This window comes from Daphnia pulicaria, chromosome 4, assembly GCF_021234035.1.
Source record: "Daphnia pulicaria isolate SC F1-1A chromosome 4, SC_F0-13Bv2, whole genome shotgun sequence".
Lineage (NCBI taxonomy): Eukaryota > Metazoa > Arthropoda > Branchiopoda > Diplostraca > Daphniidae > Daphnia > Daphnia pulicaria.
In genome coordinates this window covers 12,162,409-12,188,421 of record NC_060916.1, presented here as the reverse complement: position 1 = coordinate 12,188,421, position 26,013 = coordinate 12,162,409, and the positions used below count along the sequence as shown (strand labels likewise).

Genomic DNA, 26,013 nt, shown 5'->3' with positions numbered 1-26,013 from the left:
TCAAATTGATCACATCTTTTTTAAAGACACTTCATGTATAGCGAAGACTTGTGCTTAAATTCTTACAGCCCTATTTTATTCATTCATTTTTTGTTGTGGTATGTTATTACTTTACTATTACATGAACCGAAAGATTTTGCTTGAATGGATAGTTTGAATGCACGCATTGCTGCGGTTTTTTAGTGCAAAGGATAGGCGGCCGTTCCAGTGTTAAAAATTTTTATTAAAATGACTAACTTTGAATCATTGGATTGACAAATTTCCAGTAGTCGGTCGTAGTCAGGTTGCAGGGTACATCCTCTGTCGTAGCTTTTTTTGTAAAGGGAGCTGTGACCACTGGATTTATTTATTATAAATTGAATAACGTACTTCGTAGTCGTTACCAACAGTGTACCTTTTTTAGATTCCTTTTCAAATTTCTTGAATTAGAAAGGGAATAGGAAAGTTTAGGCCTAATGAAAACAAATTGAAGCCAGCGCTAATCAAATTCGTTTTTATCAGTGTTAATAACTTGTCCGCCAGGTGGCTTTATTGATATTGCTCAACAAAATAAAAACAGCTGATTCAAATTTCAATCAAAAGGGTTTAGTTTACGGTCTTTCGAATAACGGGTTACGCTATTAAGTTGAATGGTTGTTCTTAATTCTTTATCTGAATTTTATTCCTTTATCATGTGTTTTGTTTTATATACAGGTATCTAATAACAGATAGTGAGGACTTAAAAAAGAGAGACATCAAACAGCTCCCGATCAGGCCAAATGGCAGAGATCTGAGGACATGGCTGAATTCATAGTGGGACCACCATCTACTCCATCAGCTCTAGAACAAAAGGTGTTCGTCTATGATGCCAATTTTCAGCTCAATTTATTTAACAGCCAATCACATTTATAGTTGCAGAAAGCAGAGACAGAAATGAAATACTTATTTGTATCTACAGGCACATTGGCTCAAGGAGAACTTCGTGAAGACAAGCAACCAAAGGTAAGACGAAATCTCTCACAACTATTCATCTAAATGTACGTAGATAAACTTTTGGGGCCATCGAATCGAACAATTATGGAAAATAGTCCATCCACTTTTTTGTCATCCCTTCGACTTCGACTTCTCTTGGCTCTTTTTTCATTTTTTTGTAGAAGTTGGATAAGATTGTGGATTTCCTAGTCCGGAGTCCCTGCTAAACCGCAAATAATGATGACGCGTTTTCTCCAGTTCCTTTCGGTCATTGTTAAGCTATTATTATTATGCTGTTATGACGTCTAGTTAATAATCCTTGTTAAGTTCATGATTAAACATTCCTTGTCGATAAGGTTGCCAACGATGGTTTAGGGGTTGATGTTGATTTCGACATCTTGTTCGTTTGATGAATGCCGCCCTTCTGCTGCTACAGTCACACGGAAAAGAATCAAAACTGAAAGCTTGTCCTGTGTCATAGCACTTGTTCCATGCCGTGCAATAACAGTAAATCTTTCTAACATTTCTTAGCTTCTTTTCTTTTGTCCCCTATTTTGTATAAGAAAAAAAGGATGTAATTACATCCCATGACGAGGTTGTTTGAAAGTAAAGTGGGGGAAGCTCTTGATGGCTCGCCTTCGGTTTCGGAAATATCATCTTGGGTGGCGAGCAAACGTTGGGGAAAGGACAACGTCGATTTTCAGAATCGGAGTAGGACAAGGTCAAGTTTGCAAAAATAACGTTGCGACAGAAATGCGACAATATATCGACAGTCTTCCACTTGTTTTTGTTCTGTTGAGCTACATTTTTCCTTCTGTTCTGTTTGCATTCTCAGTTACTGTTTTTTTTTTCCATTATTAATTATTCGTTATGGCTGCTCCTAATGTGTCCGATCTCTTTTGCAAAGCTGTCAGCGAAGGTTCGTTTGATGAATTAAACGCGTTATGCCAAAAACACGGACGGGAGGCAATCGTGGCTAATTTTATGGACACTTGTATCAACAAACATGGTGATGCGTGTCTAAAAGTGGCTGTTGAAAGCAAATTTTACGACGTGCTCGAGTTCCTGATAAAACAACTGAAAAGCACATAATGGGCAGTACATGGAAAACCTCCATTGAAAATGTAAGTCCTTTTTCATGGGAAACGTTTAATTTGATAGAAGTCACCGAGCCGTTTGTACTATCACCTGACATTGCGATCATTCGTGATATTTGCCATCAAATGCCAATTACCAAATTGATAGAATATCTCGTTGATATTAACATTGACGAGCCTCTGTGGTTAGAGTTTGTTTTAAACTCAATAATGGCAAGTTCAATCCCTCGGCCGGATAAAATTGTTGCGCTTGAGTGTATGGGTATCGCCTTCATCTTCAAACAAACACGTTGTTACAATTGTTACAATATCCATCAGAAAACTCAGTTGAACGAATTTATATTTTGGCGTGGACTACGTTGTTGGAAAGAAGCTTTGATCCTAAGAAATGCGACAGCAGAGCAGCTTTAACAAACGTGTTTTCAATATCGCGATACTTTCACCGTAACAGCTCCAATGCCCAAACTAATATACGCGTTCTGTTATCAAAATGCCTATCCTACTTAACACAAGAGCAAATTGCAAATGTGAAGGAATGCCTTATTCCTTTTTTTCGAATTTCAAACCCAACATTTCACTACAATTATACCGGTCTTCTTCGCCAGTCGGTCGTTGGACACTGTCGTAGAAGTGGGGTTCAACTCATTCAACTACTGCTGGATGCTGGAGCGGATCCCCAAACTACCGACGGAAAAGGCAAAACTCCGTTTCACTGCTTGTTTGAAGGTTGGTCAGCCTATGAGCCCTATGAATTTTTAAAAATGGTTTTCAAGGCATTGCTGGATGCTGGAGGCCATCTCGATCAAGCGACTAAAAATGGGGATACCGTTATCAGTTTAATTAAAGACTGGAGAACCTCGACATTGCCTTTTGTCGATCTCGTTCGTGATCCTTATTTTGACTCGATTATTTACTCTGTTCTTCCGCTTTCGTGCTATTGTGCGCAAGTCATTAGACAGAAACGAATCCCGTTTGAAAATCAATTGCCTCCAAGTTGGAAATCGTTCGTCCTCAGCCACAGTGCGTCTAAATAACACGAATGAAAAGGTATTTAATTCAATTATTCATTATTGTTATGAAATCTTATGATTTTTTATTGTTTCGACTAGTTTTCATTGGTTTGGTTCATCTTTGAAATCTGTCTCGTGATTGCATCACCACCTGGAACCGACACATATGGAACTGACACGCATGCTTTGTGCGTTTAAGAAGATAAAATGTAACTAGTACACCAAGAAAGTTGTCCAAATAAATTTAGGCCTCCTAATCGTGTTTCATATACTATCAGTAATGTTTGGTAATGTTGTTTTTAAGAAGGTATCAATAAAAATTGCTATTGCGACTTACTGCGGAGTGGGTGGTTGGTTGCCTAGTTACAACGTAGCTTAACGTACCTTATAACTAAATGGATAAAAGTAAACCAAACTTTTATCGTTCTGAAGCAAAGGACTCGTGCAGTGTTTTCCACCGATTTCTTTATTGCTGCGCGTTTGTATCGTTTCAGACTTTCCGTAAACGTTGTAGCTTAGTAACAAGTATAGTCAAACGGAAATCCCACTTAATTGTTTTCTGAAATGTGAATCGTCACTGAAAGGATTTACGCCGATGCAGAGGTAGGGAGAGAAAATCAATGATGATGGCCGATCCTTCCAAGTCCTTGCCCTTTATGGAGACCTTTTGGGTGTGCTATTATTTATTATTCTGTATTACGTTTTCACACTGTTTCAAGGACCATTACGCAATATCTAAGCGTATAGCTTTATTGAAATGGTGTGATTTTTTAAATCTTGACTTAAGTGGGAGATGGAGACTGTTTTATCACTCTCAGCCAAAATGTTGTAATCTAGATTCGAATCCCCATCGCCATCTTATTTACCTTTTTTATGCCATGGATTATTGCGTGTTCTTAGGAACTGTTTTCTCATCTCCAGTGGCGCAGTTGGTTAGCGCATGGTACTTATAAGACAGTATTAAATTTCGCTAGCACACATGAAGTAATGCCGAGGTCGCGAGTTCGAGCCTCGCCTGGAGAAACGTTTTGTAATAAAACAGATGGATTATGAATAATTGGATTTTTTGAACATGAGCAAAATAAGGTAAACTATAATAGTAATTCAGAAGAGAAGAAGAGATATTGGTCTGGATTTAAGTACAAAGTAATCACAACTAACCTTAACCCTGATTCCTGACCCACCCCTTTGTATTGTCTACGGAACGCACGAGAAATACTACACTAACCTTCGTAATCACGAAGTAAGCTGGATGTTTCACTTTATTTCTAACTTATCTGGTATCTTTATGCTTAATGCCCGCAGATGTACATAACATCTCCAGTGGCGCAGTTGGTTAGCGCATGGTACTTATAAGACAGTAAATCGAATACGTTAGCACCGACAAGTAATGCCGAGGTCGCGAGTTCGAGCCTCGCCTGGAGAATTCATTTTGAAAACGAGAAATAAAATTCAAATAAATGGAATAGAAGCTAACTGCTCAAATAAAAGTATGTTCCACCCGACCCGTGGTCCCTTCTTGCTCCGAGTCCAATGGCGTCCAGATAAAGTCTTCCGTCTCCCTTTGGTCGCTCTTGAATCAGGATATATTGTAATTATAATTTCCATTCCCAGAGGACGATCGAACCAATGATAACGGGAATACCCGAATTATAAGCGTAAATATAGTCCAAAACAAAAATGCCGCCATCACTAGAAGCAGAGGTATCTACACCTAGTGGAGGAATTGTGTACTGCTGATTGGAATATCAATGTCATCTGCTTTATTCCCGATCGCATTCCTCCGCACAAGGGCTTCTTTTACCTTTTGATGTGTAAAAATTGTCTTTATACGACATTTGGTAATTAAACTAGATATTGTTATTCATTTCATTTGAGGTGGTACTCTTTTTTAATTAATTATATTCCACCCGATTAAAGCCAAGTCTGAAGTTGGTTATGAGTTTGTGTAAGTCTGCGAGATCCATTGCCTCTGTTCATGGTTGTAAATGCCTCTTGCCAAGTATTATTTTGGTATTGGCCCTAGATATTCCTGGAACCTGCTGGAACCTGGAATTGAAGCAGAACACATGAGATTGAAGCCTCCCCAGCCACAAACATCATGTTTGTGAATGATGGTTGTACCTCGTGGACCTGGATCACGTTCTGACTGGTGAACAAGCTGCCATAAAAGTTAGTGTGTGGAATTGTGCTTAGAAAGCTGCACCCGTGGGCATGGGTATGGTAACTATTAAGGTGTGAAGTTGATTGATGAAAATAATCAGCTTCTGACCATAATCTTTATTTCGCTAAGTACTTGGAGCTGCTGCGCTGTGGAAGCCATGGAAAAACAGTCTGTAAATGAGGAACCTACTTTTAACACCTTCTCAGCTGCAAGTAGCGTCACGAAAACCAACAACAGCATCGCCTTCGTTCGCCATACCAGCAACATACCGTGATTATTCATTATCGTTCATTATTCTCAATAGCTCTCACAAGCAGTTACATTCCTATTGCAGTGTTCGTGACTAAAGACTTTCCTTCTAAGAGATGACACAAAATTCCTGGTGAATTTCATAAGATGTATACGTACGCAACTGAGAAGTGAAACCATCAACTTTCTGAGGTTACGAAAGAAACTCGACACCTCGATACATCCTCAGCCCTTTCACGGATCATAGAAACGTGTAACAGCTTGCGAAGTTTTGCTTTCACCGGACAACATTTTCCGGCTTTAGCAGCCCCGCATCTCCAAGTTGAAGTCGTGGAAGTTCAATTAATCGGCTATGGAAACAGTCTTTAAACAACTCGCTGCAAAGATTTGGCTCCTCTAGAAGGATTAAGTTATTGCTTTCGAAACCCTCCATATGGGATTATTGCAAGATTGAGGACGTGTTTAATGCAGTACATTCCTAACTGGCACGATCTCATGTTTGAAAGCAAAGTTATAATCGACAGTTGTGTCGTAACGTACACACAATACGCAACGTAGATGCCAGTAAGTTAACGAATTTTATTTATTTTTTCATTGAAGTAATGCACTGATGAGTATTGAATTTTGTTCATCAAAGAGCATTCGTAGTGACCATGCAGCTAGGCAGAAGATACAACACAATCTGGTGAGATCATCCAACGAGGGCTACAATTGGAGATCGTCGTCTAATCAAGTTCAAGAAAAAATATGCGCTCTTCGAGATTTGCGCTGCTGGAAGATAATTTCGACGTTCTCACCTGTATAGTTCATGTTTGTTTTTCCTTCTTTCTCTCTCAAATTAAAAGGGGCGTTGTCATTTTTCACAAATCGGTTTTTCTGAGACAAACTTTTCTTTTTTCTTCTTTTCGGCTTCTAACATGTGCAAGTGTAGTGTCCAATTCAGTCACTCACAGCCGTGGAATTCAAATCAATTTTTTTGTTAATTCTACTTTGCAGTTATCGTGATTCCAACGCATCTTCATCCGTGATCCGCCTGTTGTGTTCATTTCTCTTGTCGTGACTCGTGGCGTCGTTCGTGGTCCCTAAAAGGAGAAGAAAATTTCTTCAAGAATTTCATCACGCCAAGCAGGGAAAACGTCAAGCTTCGAAATTCTTCTCTTCCAGACATGACCGTCAGCCATCAAAGGTAGGACCTTCCACTTTTGTTTATTAATGGGCTCGACTGTGCACAAGGTTCTGGGAAATTAAGTTTTCAACTGGGTAGGCTACTTGATTATAAATGCCATTTCGTTGGCCAAGAAAAAACAAGAAAATTCGTTATTCGTTTGACAAATTTTCTAGTTTACCTTTTTTTTTTTACATCGTCACAGCATTTTTACATCTTCCTTTCGTAGCGCTGGTGAACGCTCACATCCCTTTGACGGTCGATTGTCCAAAATATCGACCACAACCTATTCCGTAAATATAGCTTGTTGAATTAACTTCCAATTCCAATTTGTCTTTAAAAAGTAACCTCGTCAAAAAGTTGAATGAACAAATCGTCCTGAATGGACTGCAAATAAGCCAGTGAACGATATCCTTCCGCAATACTGTAAAATTCCATTTGTTTTACATTTAACGATTTTAAAAAAAGAGTAATTTTTTTGAAAAATACTTGATTAGAAGACAAAGTTGTTAGTTCCAAGGGTACCGTTTCCTGCTGTTGTTCGAGCGCTGAATTTTCGGAAAGACGCTTCGACAAACGGGTGGACCATTAAATCTCCTGATTAAGGCGGGAAATTTAAATGAAAAAATTATGGGATTATTTTGAATTCAATTTTTTTACTGTTGATTTTATGAGGTAAATTGAGCGCTCAGATGACGTTGACTCTCAGGCTGACTTGCTCCGTCGTATGGATGGCCAGGCCGGCCAGAAGTGGCACAGGATTTCGCTCTTTTCTCGTCGAAGGAAAAATTTGATCGTGATCCTCCAGAAGTATCAGCTCGATCCCGCTCTTCTTCAGCTTCTGCTCACTGTCGAAGCCAATGTTGGTGCAGATGATGCAATCCTGAACATTTTCCGGGAGAATTCCTTCAGTTCGTTTAATTATATCACGGTAGTACGAACGAAAATATTTCGGTAAACTGAATTCTCCGTTATTGTCTTGGAGAAGGTCAGCTGCCGTTATTGTTTCATATTTTTCATTTGGTTTATGTTTAGCCTGTAGGTAACGGTATCGCTCGCTTTGTCTATCTACCGCAACTTCGCTGTCTTTCACTAAACTGTATTTGAAAATCAAATTTCCCGCCCAATCCCGGTATTTCGGTTCCCAAATGAAATTAGTAGTATTAGGTAATAGAGGAAAAAAGACTTTTTTTTTTACGCATTAAACTTCATACGCAGTGATACAAACAACTTAATTAACTCTCCTGACGAATGGGAAGGCTGTTTGAAGGAAGTAGTAGGAAATAAAGAGGGCGGGTCTTGGTGGCTTATACTCTTCTCCGTGAACAACTAAGTTTCGGGGAAATCATCAACTTGGTGGCGAGCAAACGTTGGGAAAGGGCAATGTTGATTATCGGAACGGAATCGGAGTAGACAACGTCAATTTTGCAAAAACAACATTTTTTTTTTTTTCTGTTGAGTTATCTTTTTCTCTTTTGTGCTGTTTACATTCCCAATTATATTGGTGTTCCTTATTCACTAGTCATTATGGCTGCTCCTGGTGTGGCCGATCTCTTTTGCAAAGCTGTCAACGAAGGTTCGTTGCACGAATTAAAAGTACTAACCAAAATCACGGACGGGAGGCAATCGTGCAAATTTTATGGACACTTGCTACGACACAAACAAGTCGTACGTGTCTTAAAGTGGCTGTTGAAAGCAAATTTTTACGACGTGCTCAAGTTCTTAGTGCACCAGCTGGAAATAAGCACATAATGTGCAGTACATGGAAAAAGCTCCGTTGAAAATGTCCTAATTTCATAGGAAACGTATACTTTTAAAGAAGTCACAGAGCCGTTTGTACTATCACCTGACATTGCGATCATTCGCGATATTTGCCACCAATTACCAGGCTGATAGAATATTGACGTTGAGTGTGACGAACCCCTATGGTTAGAGTTTGTGTTAAGCTCAATAATGGCGAGGTCCATCTCCCACCAGATAACATTTTTTACGCTTGAATGTATGGGCATGTATGGGCGCCTACAACTTTACAGACGTTGTGTTTAACCAAGTCAAATTTTGGCGTGGGTTACATTGTTGGAAAGAGACTTTGATCTTTCGAAATGCGACAGCAGATGGTGAAACAGCTATTCTCAAAGTTTAATTCCCTAAGATGCTTCGTAAACTATTTGGAAGATCATTGGAAGCTCGAAAAGAAGCCGCCTTTAAAAAAAGAAAGGTGTAAGATTGTTATTTTCAGGTTCCAGTCGATATTTTGCTTGGTTTGCTATAGTTTCCTTCATAGAAAATATTTCAATTGGTTGTTGCGCTCTCTTATTGCTAAAAATAAAAATTGGAATTGAATTTCTCCTTCAGATTTTGCATTCAGAGAACTTAAGAGGGAGAATTGTGGCGAATTTTCAAGGAAAAGGGGGAGAAGGTATAGTCCTTCAGCGACTTTAAGCGAAATTATTGTCAATAATATTTTGTTAATACTGTATTGTATCTCGATTTATTCAAATCAAAAGACTTGACACATGACTCGATAACGTGCTATGACAGTGCAATTTGTGTAATCGTATTATTTCGTTTTTGTGTATATGCATGTGATGAATATGTCAAACGAACGTTGAACAAGTGAAAACTTAAACGAAGAATATAGTCGAGCCTTATCAAAAGCAATTTCCTCTTACAAATGACGGTCGAACTTTGGGGGGAATCAAAGAATATTATTTTACTTTGTAGGAGAGAAATATCCATGAAGGCATTTCGGCACGGGGCTAGGAGTGTGAAATTCTGTTCGACCGATTTCCTTGAAAGTAGCCGCATCCAACACTAAAAGGCCAGTCCGCTTTTCGTTGTGTCCGCCAAATATCATCGACGACAACAGCACACCGTCATCTTCCGACTGCAGAGTAAGTTAAATAGAAGTTATTTCAAATTCACCTGTATAAGAATAAGTAATACTAATTTTTTACGTACTTTTGCATCTGGATGTGGGACAAAAACTGGTTCCGAAGCGTAGACGTTCTTCTCAGCTGGAAATGTCATTGGAAATTAGTCTTGTTTATTTCGAAATCTATTTAAGAATGACTTACCCCATGTCCGGCATTTCTTCTCGATGGTGTCAACTTTAATAAGCTTTCATCAAAAATGGTATGATAAAATTGGAAAAATGATTAGTGAAGCAACGTAATTAATTATTTAAACAATTATTCTTACAGTGCCTGGATTTTCTGCGTCCACATCCGAAGAAATGGCGTAGAAATAACGGTACGGCTTCCCTGCACAAACAAATAAGTAATTTTTTAAAGACATTCACCGTTATTTAATTCAAGTAAATACCATTGTATTTGTTGTAGTTGATCTGTGGCGTTTCGCAGCCCAGCGGGCAAAGTTCGTCCGGTTTGATGTACATTGATGAGCCACCGTTCATCCATTTGGCTTCAGATAACGAATGAGCGTAGGTATTCAGATTTCCTTCCTTTCCCTGTTTAGGATTCAACGGCATGACGAAGCGCTTCGGTCTTCCCCTGAAGAGCGAAGCATAATTGGGATCGCTTTGGGCGTTCTGTTGAATCAAGAAATAATTAAGAGTTGATTGTGTTGTTGTTAATCATGACCATTCTCAGATTTTTAATTTTTTTTTTTTACCTCCAAAGCGTCGATGTACATGCAGTCCAACATTTTAGCATTGGCGTAGCAGCAGATGTCGACAATCAGGTGATCGTCAGCTTCGAATGCGTTGACAGTGTGTAAGAAGAAAAAGGCTTCCGTCACGTACTGCACCGGTAATTCAGCTCCAGTTTTGCGGGATATCACGCGAATCCTCGTTTTCTGCGTTAGGTAAAATTGCGATTTAATTTACCTGATAATAATCTATATTCTGTTTGATACCTTGTTTGGACGCCATTTCAGTGAATTAACCAGAGGTTTGCCGGATAGGAAACTACTCAAAACCGTCTTGAAAGAGACATTTAGCGGCTGTTCGATCAGGACGAAGTAGGAATCTGTGATTGAGAAACTGTGCATGTAGCTCGGCTCTTTGAGCGAACGGCACGGAACAGTTGTCACGACGCGAGCTCGTTCGGTTGCCTTGGATTCTTGATCGTCTGGAGGGTAATGAATAACGACATAGCTCGGTCCTTTGGCTCCGATTTTCTGGCCAAGTTGATAAGCTTCTCCGCTCTCTGTGATGTGCGGATGAGACGATTGATTGAAGACACTCAGCGTCTCGTGAAGGCTTTCCTGTACGTCAAACGATCACCGGTAAATATTTCAATTGCTTCATTGATTTACTCGCTCGACTTACTCGTCTTGTCGTTTCCATAGTTACAGGATCGATGCGATGGATGAACGGAGTCTCGGCGAAGGCGTAAAGATCCTTGCCCAACGGATAAATACTAATCATCGCGTTGTCTGAAACGACTTGATCCAAAACGAATAACGAGCTGATCCTGAGTGAGTTTCAAACCAAATTGACACAAATAAAAAATGCTTTTATACACAGGAATATTTTCAAAACAGAGGTGTTGCCTATTTACCTGTGGAATATGGATTTACACGGATCGGGAGCTGCTGGAGTAGTGAATTCCGGGACTACCAATTGCCCCGCAGCAGTGTTGAGCACGTAAGACGTCGAGTTGACATAGCGGGACTGGTAGGTTACTTTGCCATTGCGGACGTTAAATCTGCAAAAGGTGTAACAACGTGAAACCGTAGTCTAATATTATCAGGATGAAATTTTAAATACAGGAATTCTTACTTATGCAGAAGCCCAGCAGCGTCGAAAAGATGGTTGACTCTTTGGCGACCATAGTCTTGCTTTCCGGGCCCATTTCTGTACAAGCTTCCTATTAAAGGTAAAGCATTTTTAGTTAATACAATTGTAGAATAGCTTTAAAAAAAAATTGAAATCAAATTACCATTGACCCATAATGGAATGGCTCCAGTAGTGATGCCTTCCAGTGGATTGATCACTTCTATCTCGCAGGACCGCAACCAAATATTCAAATCACAGTTAGGATACGCCATGGATGTTGGTGGACTGGTCGTCTTCAAGTCGGTTGGTCCATTGCTGCCGTCCGGAATAGCTTCGTGGCCGTAAGATTCTTCGATGACAGTTGTTCCGGAATTCTTCTCGTGTTCTGCGATCGACCAAAAATGAAAATTTTCACAAACGTTTTTCAGCGTGCCTTCAAACAAACTCGTATTTTTAGTAGCTGTAAGTCCTTCCATCTTCGGTGAAGTTGTCACTGGAACGGTCTGTGCCGATGTGATGACTTTCCATCCGACCGACATCAGCTTTTATATTATCCTCATCCTTTTAGAAAGAGCTATTAATTCCCAAACTGGGAATTTGAGACTGTTTTTATTGTGTGTTAAACACGTGACAGTCGTGAAACCCTCGTACTTGCTGGCTTCAGTAAAACATTCGACGGAAACAGTTCTTAGTCGAGTCCTAGTATTGATATCAAGGTCAGCTTATTCTTGGAGCTCCGCACGTAGTCAGTCATCCTGTCTCGGTCGAAACGTGATTTTGAAGCGCGTGCATGTCGCCTGCCATTCGATACTGAGGCCGATTAAGAAGAGATGGTCATTCGGTCACTTCCCAGTCGCTAAATTGCTCGTCGGAAATCACGTAGATCCGAGCGTCTACTGTTTTTTTCGTTTTGTTTTTTAAAGCTCCGATTACTTTGGTGTCACGTTTTCTAAGAGTTGCATCCTCCGACTTAAGGGCTGATCAAAAGTTATACCTAGCAAATGATTAATTGTCAAGAGTTTTGTAAACTTTAGCACAGTTGGAAAGATTGGAGAGAACTTTGTCGAACAGGACAGACGAGTAGACGACAGCTAGTTGTACTGACGTTGTTCAAATTTAAAATGTTAACTTGAGTTTTTTCTTCTGTCGCCGGTTTGAACAATAACACAATAGTCTAGTAAACAAAATTGTTTCCTATGTCATTTCAAAAATAACAATTTTACATTTTAGTTAATTCAAATTCAGACCTATCTGTGTACAATAATTTATTCTTTTTGACTTAGATATTTGCTTTGGTTTTGACGCGCTGCATTTCATGATGTCCCAAGTTGCCACAAGTTATTATTGAATTTGATTTTTTCTTGCTACGCGGATAACTAACGAGAATTTTTTTTCTAGAAACATGATAAATGATTATCGCGACTGTCAGCTTGGCACTCCTTGCAACAAAAAGAAAGAATCGCACAAAACCGTCGATCAGCTCATGGATTGGCAGCATTTCGGACAACCCTTCAGTAGTGGGATTTTTGAGGTAATTCAATATTTCATATGCATTCTTTGCTTCATTTTTGCTCAAGTTCTTTTATACCAAAATGTTTTACGTTTTTCTAGAATCGGCGCTGGAAAATGTCACCTTCGTTCTACGTTGTGTTTCCGGCACCACCAACAATTAACACATTTTTTACGTAATTAATATGTTTAAACGTTCATTTAATATAGAATTTTGTTTCTTTTTTGAGTTGCAATACATAATTGCTATGCTTCCAAGAGTAAGTTATCATATAGCTATAGGGATTTCCGGTTGTTGTCATGGTCCATTTGGCGTTGCCATAGCAACGCGCAATAACATCATAACAAACCTGCGGTGGTCAGTGTTCGATTCAGTGATTCGTTACTTTAGCAAGATGAAGCCTGAAGACAGATTGCAAATTTTACCCTCCTCGCCCATTTCAGTGCTTGAGAGCACTCGTAAAGACTTTGAAGCTCTACTGGGAAGTGCAAACTCGTCTAGCGAAGAAGTTCAGGAAAGAAAAACAAAACAGACGAATCAATCCAAGAGGCATCGATTCAAGAAACAAGAAAAACACCGTAACAGTGTTAAAGAACACGTAGAGCTACGTGAGCTTTCTTCCGTGCAAAACAAAACTATCATCAATGTAGGCCTTCAACAAAATTTAGTGAAAGTGAAATCCCATACCAACCCCTCTTTTTGGTATGAAGATGAGCAGCAGAATGAAATCAGCTCCAGCTCTTTAAATTCTGAAAAGCTTAAGAAAGTGAAAAGTTCCAGTAATTCTCCAGAACTTGTGCATTCATCTTCAGTTGAGCGAGCAACCATACATCATGAAAGAAGGGCTTCACCAGCAATCACAAACAGCAGTGACGATGAAAATAATAGTGACAATGTTTTAAGTGTGGCACCTTCTGTTGGTAGCCAACACACAAGAACTTCAATTTCTTCATCTCATCCAGCAAAGATAAATTCAAATAAAGAAAGTCACAAGAATAGTAGACAAACATCACTGAAGAACCTGTACAGTTCAGCAAGTTCATCATCAGATCACAATATAGAAGAAGAGAACAGTGTTGGTTATCAAGAATTGAATGAAACTTTGTCATTGGAGCACAGTATCTTGAAAATTGTTGTCCACCAATGTGACAGATTGATTTTAGATCAACCTAAAAGTCAACCACTGATTGTGGTCCATGCCGTCAGTTGCAAGACAGGTCGTTACATGGTGAACAATAAGGTCCCCGTTTCACCGCAATGTACAGGATCATGTATTGCCCATAGTCCTCATCAAGTCTCCAATAAGTCCAATGCTCTGCCAGAATGGAATCAAGAAATGGTTTTTGACTTGGATGCAGACAAATATTTATCAGAAATCCTTTTCTTATTCGAATTAGTGAGTGAACCCAACACTACAGTAAGCTCTTTATTGGCTTGGGGGTTTTTGCGCCCCATGTCAAGAACTGGCGTCAAACACATAGGCAAGAAACTTCAACTTCAGCTGTATAAAACGCCTGCGCGTCGCTTACTCGGACACGCAACACCTAGGCCGACTATTAGCGACCTCTTCCATTTGTTTAATAGCGCACAGAAAGAAAAGTATCCAGCAACTCTTTACGTCACATTGCTATCTTCCGGCAGTTCTAAAAGTTCAACCGTGACGAAGGAAAGTCGATTCAACGTAACCAGCCCATTACGAGGAGGCCGACTTAGCGGACAGCCATTCAAACTTCCCACCAGACGAGGCTTTACATACGAGTCTGCTGCGGCAGGAGCCTTAATTGCCTGTTACCGCTCAGATGGATCATCTTTAGCCTTTGCTTTGTCAACTGGAGATATCATGGTGTATCAAAACTCAGTTATTTCTTTGCACCTGAAAGGACATCAGGGCAATGTGTATGATCTTGAATGGAACAAGAATGAAGGCGGAGAGGGTTGGCGTTTACTTTCCTGCGGTGCGGACTGCACTGCTCGAGTTTGGAACGATTCCAATGACGTGGTTTTGTCTCATCCAGCTTACGTGTACAGCGCCCGTTTCGGCGAATCCGACGACCGTGTAGTCACTGGATGTTTCGATCAGCTGATACGGTTATGGGAATTGAATTCATCGTCACCTCGTCTAATAAGCACCTATGTCCAGCACAGGGCACCGATCAACAGCCTCTGCTGGGACTCCAATGGAAGATTATTTAGCGCAGATGCGAAAGGTTCCATTTGTGTCTGGAACTCGACCATTTCTGGCTTACATTTTGAAAAGTATTTCTTATTTTTTATTGTAATATTACGTGATAACTATTATACTTTTCTTTCCTCTTCAATCAACAGGATCCTCAACGAATCTAGTGAAGAATATCGCAATGAAACTCCCATCAACTGCCTCTGCTTTCATCCTTCTGGAGGCAGATTACTAGTCCACTACAGAGGAAGTCAGATGTGTTTACTCGAGCCAAAGTCGGGTCTTAAATTGATTTCGTACAGTGGCATCTATAACCCAAGGTATAGTCGGTAGTAATAGGCTAATAGCATTCAGGCATAGTCTAGCTCTGGCGAAAAGCATTATAATTTAAACTGATATTCAATATTTGATATGGAAATGTTGTTGGCAGGCTGAGACTGGCAAGTAGCATCAGTCCGTGCGGTGGTTACGTGATATCCGGCAGTGAGGATGGTTCTGTTCACTGGTTTGATTTGGAGCGGGGTGATCTTGTAGCCGTTACAACCTTGGCCACGTCTACAATTGATCCCGTCATGGCGGTCGCTTTCCACCCCACTTGTCACGCCATAGCCTTGTGTTCAATGAGCTCGCAATGTTGTCTTTCAGTTTTGGAATTTAACGCAGCCGATACTGTAATTGAAGGGTTTTCCTTGATAACATTTCCTCGTACAGTGCAAAGCGCTGTTTCCCCGATCGAGAATATTTCAAAGAATAATATCTCACAAGGAGGAAATTGCACACCTACGCTGGATAAATTAGAAAGAATTTTCAAAAAACTTGATCTAGTCATGGCCTGGTCCGACTCGCATAAAAAATCGCTGGAAAAATAAAATGTAATTCGTGTTTCGTTGGTTTCAAATTACCACTTTGATCGATTCTTTTCGAAATATTATTTAGTTTGAAAATGGCTCAGACTCGCCAATAGAAGTCTGAACAGAAAGTACTTCAACAGACCCGTATTCCGAACCTCATTTGTACTACAAACACACGTCAAGCATGCGTCAAGTGACAGTTGGATAAAATTTACCACCGTTATTTATTTCTTTTAATTTGCTGTGATATTTGTGGACGTTTTTGTCAACATTTTGGTTATCAACATGCCTAGAATGAGATGAGGTAAGCTTAACTTTTTCTTTATACTTTTGGTGGCCCTGAAAAGGGCCGATTTGTTGGTAAAAGGGAATCGAATAGCTTAAGCACGTTCACCACGGATACGGCGGGCGAGTTGGATGTCTTTTGGCATGATGGTGACTCGCTTGGCGTGGATGGCGCACAAGTTGGTGTCTTCGAAAAGACCCACCAAGTAAGCCTCGCTGGCCTCCTGCAGGGCCATGACGGCCGAGCTCTGGAAACGCAAGTCGGTCTTGAAATCCTGGGCGATTTCTCTGACCAAGCGCTGGAATGGCAACTTGCGGATCAGAAGCTCGGTCGACTTTTGGTAGCGACGGATCTCACGAAGGGCGACGGTGCCGGGACGATAACGATGGGGTTTCTTGACTCCTCCAGTGGCCGGGGCACTCTTGCGAGCGGCTTTGGTGGCCAACTGTTTGCGGGGCGCCTTGCCACCGGTGGATTTACGTGCCGTTTGCTTGGTACGAGCCATTTCGAGTGTCTGAAATTTCAGATGTCTTTGCTAGTTAAAAGTGCTAGGTATATGTGGGGAACCTACGGACGTTGCGGAGCTAAGGGAATTCACTGGCTAGGGATTGGTTAGTTCAAAAATGGGAGGGAAAGAATTGATAACGGAAATTCTCTCTTTGTTATTAGAACGATGGGCCTTGAAAGAATTCCTTGCGGAGGTTCCCACCAATGGGCGTTAAGCTTGAGGGGACTGGAGCGAGTATAAAGCAAAAATTCTTCCACAGTTTGAATCATTCATTCAGTAGATTGTCAAACTTCCGTAACTCATCTCAAAATGACTGGTCGCGGTAAAGGAGGAAAAGGACTCGGCAAAGGAGGCGCCAAACGTCATCGTAAAGTTTTGCGTGACAACATCCAAGGTATCACCAAGCCGGCCATCCGTCGTCTTGCTCGCCGTGGTGGTGTGAAGCGTATCTCTGGTCTCATCTACGAGGAAACCCGCGGTGTTTTAAAGGTGTTTCTCGAGAACGTGATTCGTGACGCCGTCACCTACACTGAACACGCCAAGAGGAAGACTGTGACGGCTATGGATGTCGTCTACGCACTGAAACGCCAGGGCCGTACTCTGTACGGTTTCGGCGGTTAAACATTTTGATTTTCATTTAGACTCGGATCTCAATTCAATCGGCCCTTTTCAGGGCCACCAACTTGTTACAGAATGAGTTCTCGTTTAACTTTCGGTCTCCATTTAAAATTTGCTTAAGCTATCTCGTGCGTGGGGTAGTCTTACGTCTTAATCACTTTTCAAATATGTCATACTTGTAAAACTAATCCAGCAGGAAAAAATTGACTGGTTTATGATGAATATTAAATCATTCCCTCAAAAGGTTCTCAGTTTACTTCAATAATAGTGTTTTCGGATAATAAAGAGAGAAAACGTAACATTTGTGTAAAAAAAAATAAATAACCTAATCCCAAGCCAAGCTTGCTAGAAAATGTGTGATCTAGAAGTAGTCTTGGGTTAATCAAATATAGGTTATTCATTAAGTTATTCCAGCAAAAAACCAGTAAAGCAAAGCTATACTTGAATAACCAACACTGCCTGGGCTTAGGATTCATTTGTTTTGGAATAAATCTTGGCGATTTCATGTGTTTATTGAATTTATCACTTAAGTGACGTCTGTGTGGCAGTAAGGTTATTTTCTTTTCTTTAAACGTTGGTGGCCCTGAAAAGGGCCGTTTGGGTTGAAAGAGAAGACCGGAGACAATTTACTTGGTGCTGGTGTACTTTGTCACTGCCTTGGTGCCTTCAGACACGGCGTGCTTGGCCAACTCACCGGGCAAAAGCAGACGGACGGCCGTCTGGATTTCCCGGCTAGTGATGGTCGAACGCTTGTTGTAGTGGGCAAGACGGGACGACTCTCCAGCGATGCGCTCGAAAATGTCGTTGACGAAGCTGTTCATGATGGTCATGGCTTTGGAGGAAATGCCAGTGTCTGGGTGGACCTGCTTCAACACTTTGTAGATGTAAATGGCGTAGCTCTCCTTCCTCTTGCGCTTCTTCTTCTTGTCTCCTTTGGCAATGTTCTTCTGAGCCTTGCCGGCCTTCTTCGCAGCTTTTCCGCTTACTTTAGGGGGCATTCTAGGACTTGAGTAAATCTGAGAAAGTAACGACCGTCACTTCAAATTTCGTCTTTATATTGAAGCTGGCTCCCCCTCACTACTTGATGGTAGCCAAAACTCGCGTCTCCAGAGACTTACGTATAACAGATAGATGTTCAGTTGGGGGCGGAGCTAGTGACACAATCAGGGGAGAGATGAAAAGGCGGGGCAAATAAAAGTTTACTGTTTGGCTACCAAGATTGCATTCTGAATCCGACATCAAGCGACTATATAAACCCCGGTTTTTCAAATTATATACATCATTCGTTCCTTGATTTTAGGAACCGCGTTAACTTACTCTCAATCCAAACATGTCTGGTCGTGGTAAAGGAGGCAAAGTCAAGGGAAAGTCAAAGACCCGTTCCAGCAGGGCCGGACTTCAATTCCCCGTCGGTCGTATCCACCGAATGCTCCGCAAGGGATCGTACGCTGAACGCGTCGGTGCCGGCGCCCCCGTCTACTTGGCTGCCGTCATGGAGTACTTGGCCGCTGAGGTCCTCGAGTTGGCCGGTAACGCCGCCCGTGACAACAAGAAGACCCGTATCATCCCTCGTCACTTGCAATTGGCCATCCGCAACGACGAAGAGTTGAACAAACTTCTCTCCGGTGTTACCATCGCTCAGGGTGGTGTTTTGCCCAACATCCAGGCCGTTCTCTTGCCCAAGAAGACCGACAAACCTGCCAAGGCTTAAATTTCCCTTCCCTCTCGTCTTTCAAACAAACGGCCCTTTTAAGGGCCACCAAACTATTTTGAAAAAAAGGAATTTGCTGTGCTACATTTGCATTTAAATCCGGTTGTGATAATGATAACGTTCACTGATTCATCACAAGGTGGCATTCTTAATTGTTTTGATTCAACCTTATTAGCATAGCCAATTAAAATATTAGTGTCGTCTGCTTTTGTTTGTTGCAAGTTTCGAAAAAGACAATGTTTTAAAATGCATAATGATTAATGAAACAGGACGTTGACGGAAACGTACTCGTGGTCGTGGGTGCAAGGAAAATAGCACATCATATACAAATACGAAAGCTGTACTCTGCCGGCGTCATTTGATAGAATCGCTTAACACACACTCCATCCTTTCATAGCAGGTTCAATTCAAATAGAATGATTGTGGGAGCTTAAATAGAAGAGTTAAACTTGTTACAAATTAGTGAAATTTTAGTTCCTGACTTGAATTTATCATGTATTATGCTCCCTGTTGTGACCCTTTTGATGGCATTTTGTTTGCACTATGTAACATTTTCCTGTGTGCAGACTTGAGGCCTGAGCCAGCCATCGTAAACCACAAGATATGAAGTTTTTCTTTTGCTGGTGTTGACCGGTCATCAGCTTCAATCTCAGCATCATCACTTTGGGATTGGGTAAGAATTTTCGTTACTTTAATGCTAGATTTGTTAATGATGCATGACTTGCATAAATATTAGATGGAAACCTTAAATCATCCTGTTTATTCACAATTAGGGCTTATCCACTGTCTCATTTTCAACTTTTTCTTCCTTGTTGATTATGTCAATATTTATTTGTAAATCGTAACCCAATTTTGTTTTAAATTTAGATAAACAGCATCCCGTTTGGAGAAACTACCGATGTCGGTGGAATTCTTCTTAATTTGTACACCTTCTCGTTTATTAAGAAAATGAACAGTAACTTTAAACTTGAATTCTCCCCCGTGCATTTGTTTTTCTCTTTTGATGTTCAAACGGGTTGGATTCTTACACAAGGATCTTGGCGAACGTTTCTGACTCATTTTTATTCAAAATTGGACGTTTCCATACTTTCCAAAGTGAGTGGACTAGTAGTACACCTCGGAGTGAAATCGATAGCATGGTAAAATAGCTCTAAGATAATATACCATGTCGATAGCGTTGTTAGGTGTCGTGCATTATGTTTTACCTCATATAGGCTTGTCTATGTGTGTGTGTGCTGATCAACATCTGGTTCTTTCTTCACGTTTGACAGTTTGTTTTTCTTAGGTGTTGGAGGTATAGGGCCGTTTACCGTTTATTCAAATGTGACCACAACTCGATACAATTTCCTTAAAAAGAAAATAGGATAAACTGTGCGGAGCTGTTTTCCATTTCGTTTTCATTTTCTGTCAGCAGGTGACACATTCCTTGTTACTCTGTTTTTTGTTTTGTACTCTGCCAGGATTTTCATTCTTGTTTTCTTTTCTTTTTTAAAAGGGTGTTCCAAGGTGAATTGGCTGGTCCCACAGGTAAAATCTATCGGCATTCCTGCACCTGCTTACCTCCCACATGGTCTCGAAACGATAGGAGTAAATGTCACGTAATAATGATCCCTACTTCTTTGTCTATGCAACGTATTTGAATAACTGCATGTTTACTGTGTAGGTGAGAGCTGTAGTGAAAATAACACTTGGATAAGGTAAACTTGTTTGTTCAACAAGTTTCTTCTCCTCCGAAGGATGAGGTGCAACATAATTCACGCGTAATCACGTAATCGAGTGGTTTGGGATGGAGGCGCGTAATAATATGAAGAAAATAAAGACGGTAACTAACAATCTCTTCGCCAACTGGTTTCAACTGCCTCGAGAAGTTAAACGCCATCATTTGCAAGACAGGTGAGCAGACACTTTGATATCTCATAAAGCCCTTAACCGTGACGTTAGTTAACTAAAACATCACAATTTAACTGGAACATATCCAGCCAAATATGATTCATTGTGTACTCGAAGCCATAATTTCAGTTGAGGGAAGGTACTTGATAACATTTGACGAATTTGGGTGAATTTGGGCTGATTGCGCCTTTCAGTTAGAGGAGGAAAATAATCCCTTAAAATGCCATCATTTGCTTTGCCCGCACCGTTTATTCTTTCATTTAAATTGCCTTCAGGTATAGATATCAATCACTAATTTATCGTGCGAATAATCCAAGTTGAAGCAAAACGAGACAGTGACTGGAAGACGTTAGACTATTCGATGAGATAGGGCTGGTTTGGTTTAGCAAAAATTCTGAATGAATTCGGCGGCCGAGCAGCCAAATTTATGTATTCAAATCATAGCAAATGAGTCAGAAAATCGAATGCACTTTGATTTAGACGGCCACTAGTCGTCGCTCCTTCAATATGTCGGCCACACTTTTATCGACATCTTCTTCTTCGGGTAAGCGAAGGAGACTAACAGTTGTCGAACGCCGCAACTTTGAGCATGCTTCAATGTGATATTAGCGCACCCGATATGCTGTAAAAACAAACGATTTAAATCGTCAAATAAACAGCAATTATACGAGAGAGGATATATCGAAGAAGTCAACATGACACCCATACCTTATCATTTGTTCTCAATCAATGTGACATATTTTAGTTCTACGCTACGCTAAATCATTTTTACCAAAAATATGGCTGCCGCTATGCTCATTCGTCTTTTTCTTCTTTTTTCATTTAGTTTTTCCGTGGTTTTTCGGCCCGCCATGACCAGGTAAGTTCCCTTATTTTTAGGTCATAGGTAAGTAAGATAGAGAGAGATGAATTCGTTTTAATGTTATAGTGCATATATAGTGTTGTTATTGAATTTTCACAGCTAAGAAATTAAAGTCCAAAGAACAAGCCATCCTAATAAGCCGCCGTCGGTATATATTAGTCCAGCGGGTATTGATTCGGGATAAAAAAATCATATCAGAACTAGTTGAAGCCAAATTATTCCCAAGTCACTCTGTTTGACATTCGGCAGCAAGTGCGCTTTTTCATTTTTAAAGCAAATGTTTTATTTTTACTCAAAAATTATCAAGTTTGTCGCGAGTTTTAAAAGTTATCCGCGTTGATTAAAAATCATTTTTGAAAGAAAAATTAAAAAACTTTAAACCTTTCAAAGAGGAAGCAAAATACAGCGAATTGTGTACACACGCAATGACGTAATCACGTATGAACTTGGAGCAGATCGCCTTTTGCACTCTACACGGTTAGTTCTTGCCGATTTGAAAATCGGAATATCATCTGAGCTACCCTTGTTATGTGGTCTTACACGTCCTACACAACTGCAATGTGAAGCATGTTAATGGCTTGACTCGTAAGTAGACTGCATAGAGCATAGAGCATGCATAGATGCATAGAATAAAAATAAATGACCCGATAGTTGAACGGTTCAGATGTCAAAGTCTAGCGCCATGTCAAAGCACTCATTTGCGCATGCAGATCATCACGTGAGCCATTACAACTGTCTGCCATCTTCCCAGTCTCTCTCCCAGCCGAGAGTCTGTGACTATAAAAGGCAACTGGAAATGTTAGAGAAGACATCACTTAGCTGACTGATACTTCCAGAGCTAAACTCTTCTTTACTCGCAGCAATGGCTTTCAAACTAGCCCTTCTCTTCGGCGTAATCGCTTTCGCCAGCGTTTATGTGGTAAGTCCAATTCATTCGTTTATACAATTAATTGATGTTCATTAGTTTGAAATATTTTGCAGTCTGCAACCACGACGACCACCGTCACCACTTCCGTCACCACCGTCTCGGCCGATGATGACAGCGAGGGGGGACTCTCGTTGAGCGCTCACGACCGCAGTGTCATCCGCAAGACCTGGGAACAGGCCAGGAGAGACGGCGATGTTCCTCCTCAGATTCTCTTCCGCTTCATCAAGACTCACCCCGAATACCAGAAGATGTTCAGCAAGTTCGCCAGCGTTCCCCAAAACGAACTGTTGACCAATGGAAACTTCTTGGCCCAGGCCTACACCATTTTGGCCGGTTTGAACGTCGCCATCCAGTCCCTGTCCAGCCAGGAGCTGATGGCCAGCCAACTCAACGCTCTCGGTGGAGCCCACAAGCCCCGTGGTGCTACTCCATCATGTTCGAGGTTTGTTTAATCAAAAACTTGTTTTCCAATCAAGACAAATTGAACTAGAATTTAACCCGAAATTGTAGCAATTCGGTGCCGTCGTCGAGGAAGTCCTCGCTGAAGAGTTGGGCAGTTCCTTCAACGCTGAGGCCAAGAGCGCCTGGAAGAACGGACTTACCGCTTTGGTTGCCGGCATCTCCAAGACCCTGAAGTAATTTTAAATTGTCTCTTACATTACATCACTGATGCCCATTTAATATGATTGCATTAACTTGATAGGAACCCACAAGATTTGGCTGATCCCCAGACCAAATTGTCTGCCCGTCAAGTTCGTGACGTCCAGAGGAGCTGGGAAAACATCAGAAGTGGCCGCAACGCTATGGTCTCTTCCATCATGATCAAGTAATTCGTTAAATTAGCCTATACTGTAATTTAATGTTATAATTTTTAATAACTCTTTTTGATAAAAGGCTCTTCAAGGAGACTCCCCGCATCCAGAAATACTTCACCAAGTTCGCCAATGTCCCAGTGGGATCTTTGAGCGGCGACGCCGAGTACAACAAACAAGTCGCCCTGGTCGCTGACCGTCTGGACACCATCGTCTCGGCTACCGGCGATAAACTTCAACTTTTGGGCAACATCAACTACATGCGCTACACCCACGCCGCCCGTAGCATTCCCCGTAGTGCTTGGGAGGTGAGATATGCCTACATTCCATTGCTATTTACCAACGAAACTAACTTATGCACCCATGTGCATGTCTTATTTCAGGACTTTGGCCGTCTTCTGATGGAGTCTTTGGCTGCCAGCGGTGTCTCCTCTGACGATTTGGCTTCCTGGAAGGACGCTTTGGGCGTCCTTGTCAACGGAATCTCTCCCAGGAATTAAGACACATTTTCTTGGGTCCGCATTCAAGCAATGACACGGAATGGAAGAGAAATCATTTCCCGCCCATTTTATTCATCGATGTTCTTTTCTTTTTCAAATACAATTAGTTAAGCAATCCAAAGTTGGCTATTGAATTCGCGGATAGAAATTGGGTTTACAAAAAAATGTACAGTCTGATAAAACTTTTTATCTGGCTCGGTCTGCTCCAAGGATGGAGTTGTTGACTATTCAGCCAAACTGAATTAAGAAGAAGAATTATGTTTTACTATCAACAATAATTTTAGAGTGAACTACCTGACCACTGGGTATGCCATCGTTATTATTTTCTTACAGATTTAATTCAACCTGGAACCTGATTTAATTACTGTCTTCGCTCTTGCCGATGAGATTTATTAACTGGCAGCACCGCTTTACAGTTTTCAAGCCAGTTCGTCTGCACTAGCTCTGCTAAAATTCACAATACAGTAATTCACGTCGGTACTCGGTAGTAGGTTACCGGCAACGAGGTATAAACCTTTCATAATATTCAATAGATATTCAATGTTACTGGGAATTTGCAATATAACTCCGTTCATAGGAAGAAGTAAGTTTCCTTCTGTGTCACAATTTACCAATCGTAAGCTTTTGTTTTTCATGAATGTGGGTGATGGTCTCTGGCTTTCAGTACTCCCAGAAAGTGAGGATCGATGGATTGTTTCTCCTGCACTGGATAAATGGATATTCAATCTCTTAATGTTGAAAAGGAGTGAGTGCCATTGTGCCACAAGAAAACTTTTGTTTTATTTGTAGTTCTCGGCTCATGTTAAATTGGTTCCACAATATCACTTACCCAAAAGAAATGTGGGACTTCAAGTACAGTGTAAAAGTGAATTCATTATTGTACTCATTATCATTTGCTAAAGAAGGCATTTTGTTTTCTGACACCAGACAGAAGAACACAAAGTCTGTGACCTCCAGAGATGCTGGGAAGCCATCAGTTGAGTTGCTGCAACGCCATGGTCTCTTCTATAGTCTTCATCAAGTGAGAGTTGATAAACCAATTATCTTGTACTGTTATCTAATCTTAATTTTCTAACACTTTTTTAAGAAATGCTCTTCAAGGAGACTCCCCGAATCCAGAAATGCCTTGACAAGTTCGCCAGCGTACCCGTACGATCTTTAGATAGAGACGCCGAATACAACACACAACTCTGCTTGCTGTGTTATTGTAGGACTTTATATATTTTTTGGTGGCGTACCCTGCAACAGCATGTTTGTTGGTATGACTGTTTTTACTTCTGTTTAGAAGGCAACCCAGCTAAGAGATAGGTAGAGTTTTATTTCTCATAGGTAAATTTGTGTAAATTTGTAAATAACGAAGATAATTTCCCTGTCCCATTCCCACTTAGAGTTTCACAGACATGAAGAGTGTGAAGTGACCTGACATGTATGTACCAGATCTGCTTGATGAAAGTCAAATGCCTTACTAAATTCATCACCCATATGATAAAGGTAAGCATCAATACCACCTATCACCACGCTACTCCAATACTTCATGACACTTTTCTTTAGCATCAGGAAATTTATCTCAACATGTTGAGTAATGCTGTTGGTTGCTGTGAATTCTATTTTTTACGGTTTTTTCATCATTTTCAGTGTGCTTCTTAGAAAAGGTAAAGATTGATATGCTTTATTCATTTTTATATTTTCATTGGTGTTAAACACTTTTTTTTTTTTACAGAGTATGCAGTTTCTTTATGGAATCGTGTGGCCCTGGCACGGAGATTCTTGAGCCAACGCTGACCTTTGTCCATGACGAAAGAGGGACTTCCACCAACGTTCTTCTCCATCCTCATCTTCGCGACGCACGCTCATCTAGCTTCACTGCTTCTAAACACAATTTGTTTTACTTCACTGGCGACTTGGCGAGTTTCTGGACCACTTCAGTGATCGCTTCCGTCCGCTGTTACACACCTGCAGTCACTCACCACGTGATTATGCCCAG

General features: G+C 40.8%; 5 protein-coding genes, 4 long non-coding RNA genes, 2 other non-coding genes and 1 pseudogene across 15 annotated transcripts; 8 read left to right on the top strand and 4 right to left on the bottom strand.

Annotated features, from left to right (window-relative positions):
- The first annotated feature begins 548 nt into the window (after positions 1-548).
- LOC124337368 lies at positions 549-8,209 on the top strand. 4 transcript variants are annotated; one of them, XR_006917270.1, is made up of 4 exons: positions 549-632; positions 694-831; positions 892-981; positions 8,159-8,209. It is a non-coding gene; the product is annotated as an uncharacterized LOC124337368 (long non-coding RNA). The 4 variants fall into 4 exon arrangements; XR_006917269.1 differs by lacking the exon at positions 8,159-8,209 and adding an exon at positions 2,654-2,743; XR_006917268.1 differs by lacking the exon at positions 8,159-8,209 and adding an exon at positions 1,308-2,025.
- Trnai-uau lies at positions 3,973-4,081 on the top strand. The gene is made up of 2 exons: positions 3,973-4,010; positions 4,046-4,081. It is a non-coding gene; the product is annotated as a tRNA-Ile (tRNA).
- Positions 4,376-4,484, top strand: Trnai-uau. Its single transcript has 2 exons — positions 4,376-4,413; positions 4,449-4,484. It is a non-coding gene; the product is annotated as a tRNA-Ile (tRNA).
- Positions 8,210-8,789: 580 nt separating the features above from the next.
- Positions 8,790-26,004, bottom strand: LOC124337455. Its single transcript, XR_006917383.1, has 3 exons — positions 25,748-26,004; positions 21,458-21,459; positions 8,790-8,800 (listed from the first exon to the last, which is right to left on the bottom strand). It is a non-coding gene; the product is annotated as an uncharacterized LOC124337455 (long non-coding RNA).
- On the bottom strand, positions 9,104-11,927 carry LOC124336959 (carotenoid isomerooxygenase-like). 2 transcript variants are annotated; one of them, XM_046790930.1, is made up of 12 exons: positions 11,823-11,922; positions 11,541-11,762; positions 11,381-11,468; positions 11,160-11,306; positions 10,928-11,072; positions 10,513-10,863; positions 10,270-10,452; positions 9,961-10,186; positions 9,838-9,899; positions 9,714-9,756; positions 9,598-9,653; positions 9,104-9,523 (listed from the first exon to the last, which is right to left on the bottom strand). In XM_046790930.1, the coding sequence occupies exons 1-12, from the start codon at positions 11,914-11,916 to the stop codon at positions 9,350-9,352; spliced, it is 1,791 nt and encodes a 596-aa protein (XP_046646886.1). In that variant the 5' UTR covers positions 11,917-11,922; the 3' UTR covers positions 9,104-9,349. The 2 variants fall into 2 exon arrangements, with proteins under 2 accessions (XP_046646886.1, XP_046646885.1); XM_046790929.1 differs by having other exon boundaries at positions 11,541-11,927.
- On the top strand, positions 9,634-10,366 carry LOC124337410. Its single transcript, XR_006917337.1, has 4 exons — positions 9,634-9,771; positions 9,840-9,915; positions 9,978-10,078; positions 10,278-10,366. It is a non-coding gene; the product is annotated as an uncharacterized LOC124337410 (long non-coding RNA).
- On the top strand, positions 12,991-15,950 carry LOC124336908 (jouberin-like). The gene is made up of 3 exons (XM_046790824.1): positions 12,991-15,143; positions 15,213-15,383; positions 15,494-15,950. Exons 1-3 carry the CDS (start codon positions 13,072-13,074, stop codon positions 15,930-15,932), a joined length of 2,682 nt encoding a protein of 893 aa, XP_046646780.1. The 5' UTR covers positions 12,991-13,071; the 3' UTR covers positions 15,933-15,950.
- Positions 16,256-16,708, bottom strand: LOC124337323 (histone H3). The gene has a single exon (XM_046791431.1). It carries the CDS (start codon positions 16,703-16,705, stop codon positions 16,295-16,297), a length of 411 nt encoding a protein of 136 aa, XP_046647387.1. The 5' UTR covers positions 16,706-16,708; the 3' UTR covers positions 16,256-16,294.
- LOC124337306 (histone H4) lies at positions 17,018-17,478 on the top strand. The gene has a single exon (XM_046791413.1). The coding sequence runs from the start codon at positions 17,018-17,020 to the stop codon at positions 17,327-17,329; it is 312 nt and encodes a 103-aa protein (XP_046647369.1). The 3' UTR covers positions 17,330-17,478.
- LOC124337258 (histone H2B.3) lies at positions 17,932-18,404 on the bottom strand. The gene has a single exon (XM_046791364.1). It carries the CDS (start codon positions 18,322-18,324, stop codon positions 17,953-17,955), a length of 372 nt encoding a protein of 123 aa, XP_046647320.1. The 5' UTR covers positions 18,325-18,404; the 3' UTR covers positions 17,932-17,952.
- On the top strand, positions 19,462-24,262 carry LOC124337339 (annotated as a pseudogene).
- LOC124337384 lies at positions 24,694-25,619 on the top strand. The gene is made up of 5 exons (XR_006917296.1): positions 24,694-24,888; positions 24,957-25,050; positions 25,117-25,337; positions 25,418-25,520; positions 25,581-25,619. It is a non-coding gene; the product is annotated as an uncharacterized LOC124337384 (long non-coding RNA).
- Positions 26,005-26,013: the final 9 nt, after the last annotated feature.

Bases quoted from the DNA above. Each gene is read 5' to 3' on its own strand.
- LOC124336959 (XM_046790929.1), bottom strand. From the start codon at position 11,916: ATGTCGGTCGGATGGAAAGTCATCACATCGGCACAGACCGTTCCAGTG. The intron at 11,307-11,380 runs GTAAGAATTCCT...CACCTTTTGCAG, and splicing joins GCTGCTGGGCTTCTGCATAA to ATTTAACGTCCGCAATGGCA. The intron at 9,654-9,713 runs GTAAGTCATTCT...TGACATTTCCAG, and splicing joins GAAGAAATGCCGGACATGGG to CTGAGAAGAACGTCTACGCT.
- LOC124336908 (XM_046790824.1), top strand. From the start codon at position 13,072: ATGTTTAAACGTTCATTTAATATAGAATTTTGTTTCTTTTTTGAGTTG. The intron at 15,144-15,212 runs GTATTTCTTATT...TTCAATCAACAG, and splicing joins TCTGGCTTACATTTTGAAAA to GATCCTCAACGAATCTAGTG. The intron at 15,384-15,493 runs GTATAGTCGGTA...TGTTGTTGGCAG, and splicing joins AGTGGCATCTATAACCCAAG to GCTGAGACTGGCAAGTAGCA.
- LOC124337323 (XM_046791431.1), bottom strand. From the start codon at position 16,705: ATGGCTCGTACCAAGCAAACGGCACGTAAATCCACCGGTGGCAAGGCG.
- LOC124337306 (XM_046791413.1), top strand. From the start codon at position 17,018: ATGACTGGTCGCGGTAAAGGAGGAAAAGGACTCGGCAAAGGAGGCGCC.
- LOC124337258 (XM_046791364.1), bottom strand. From the start codon at position 18,324: ATGCCCCCTAAAGTAAGCGGAAAAGCTGCGAAGAAGGCCGGCAAGGCT.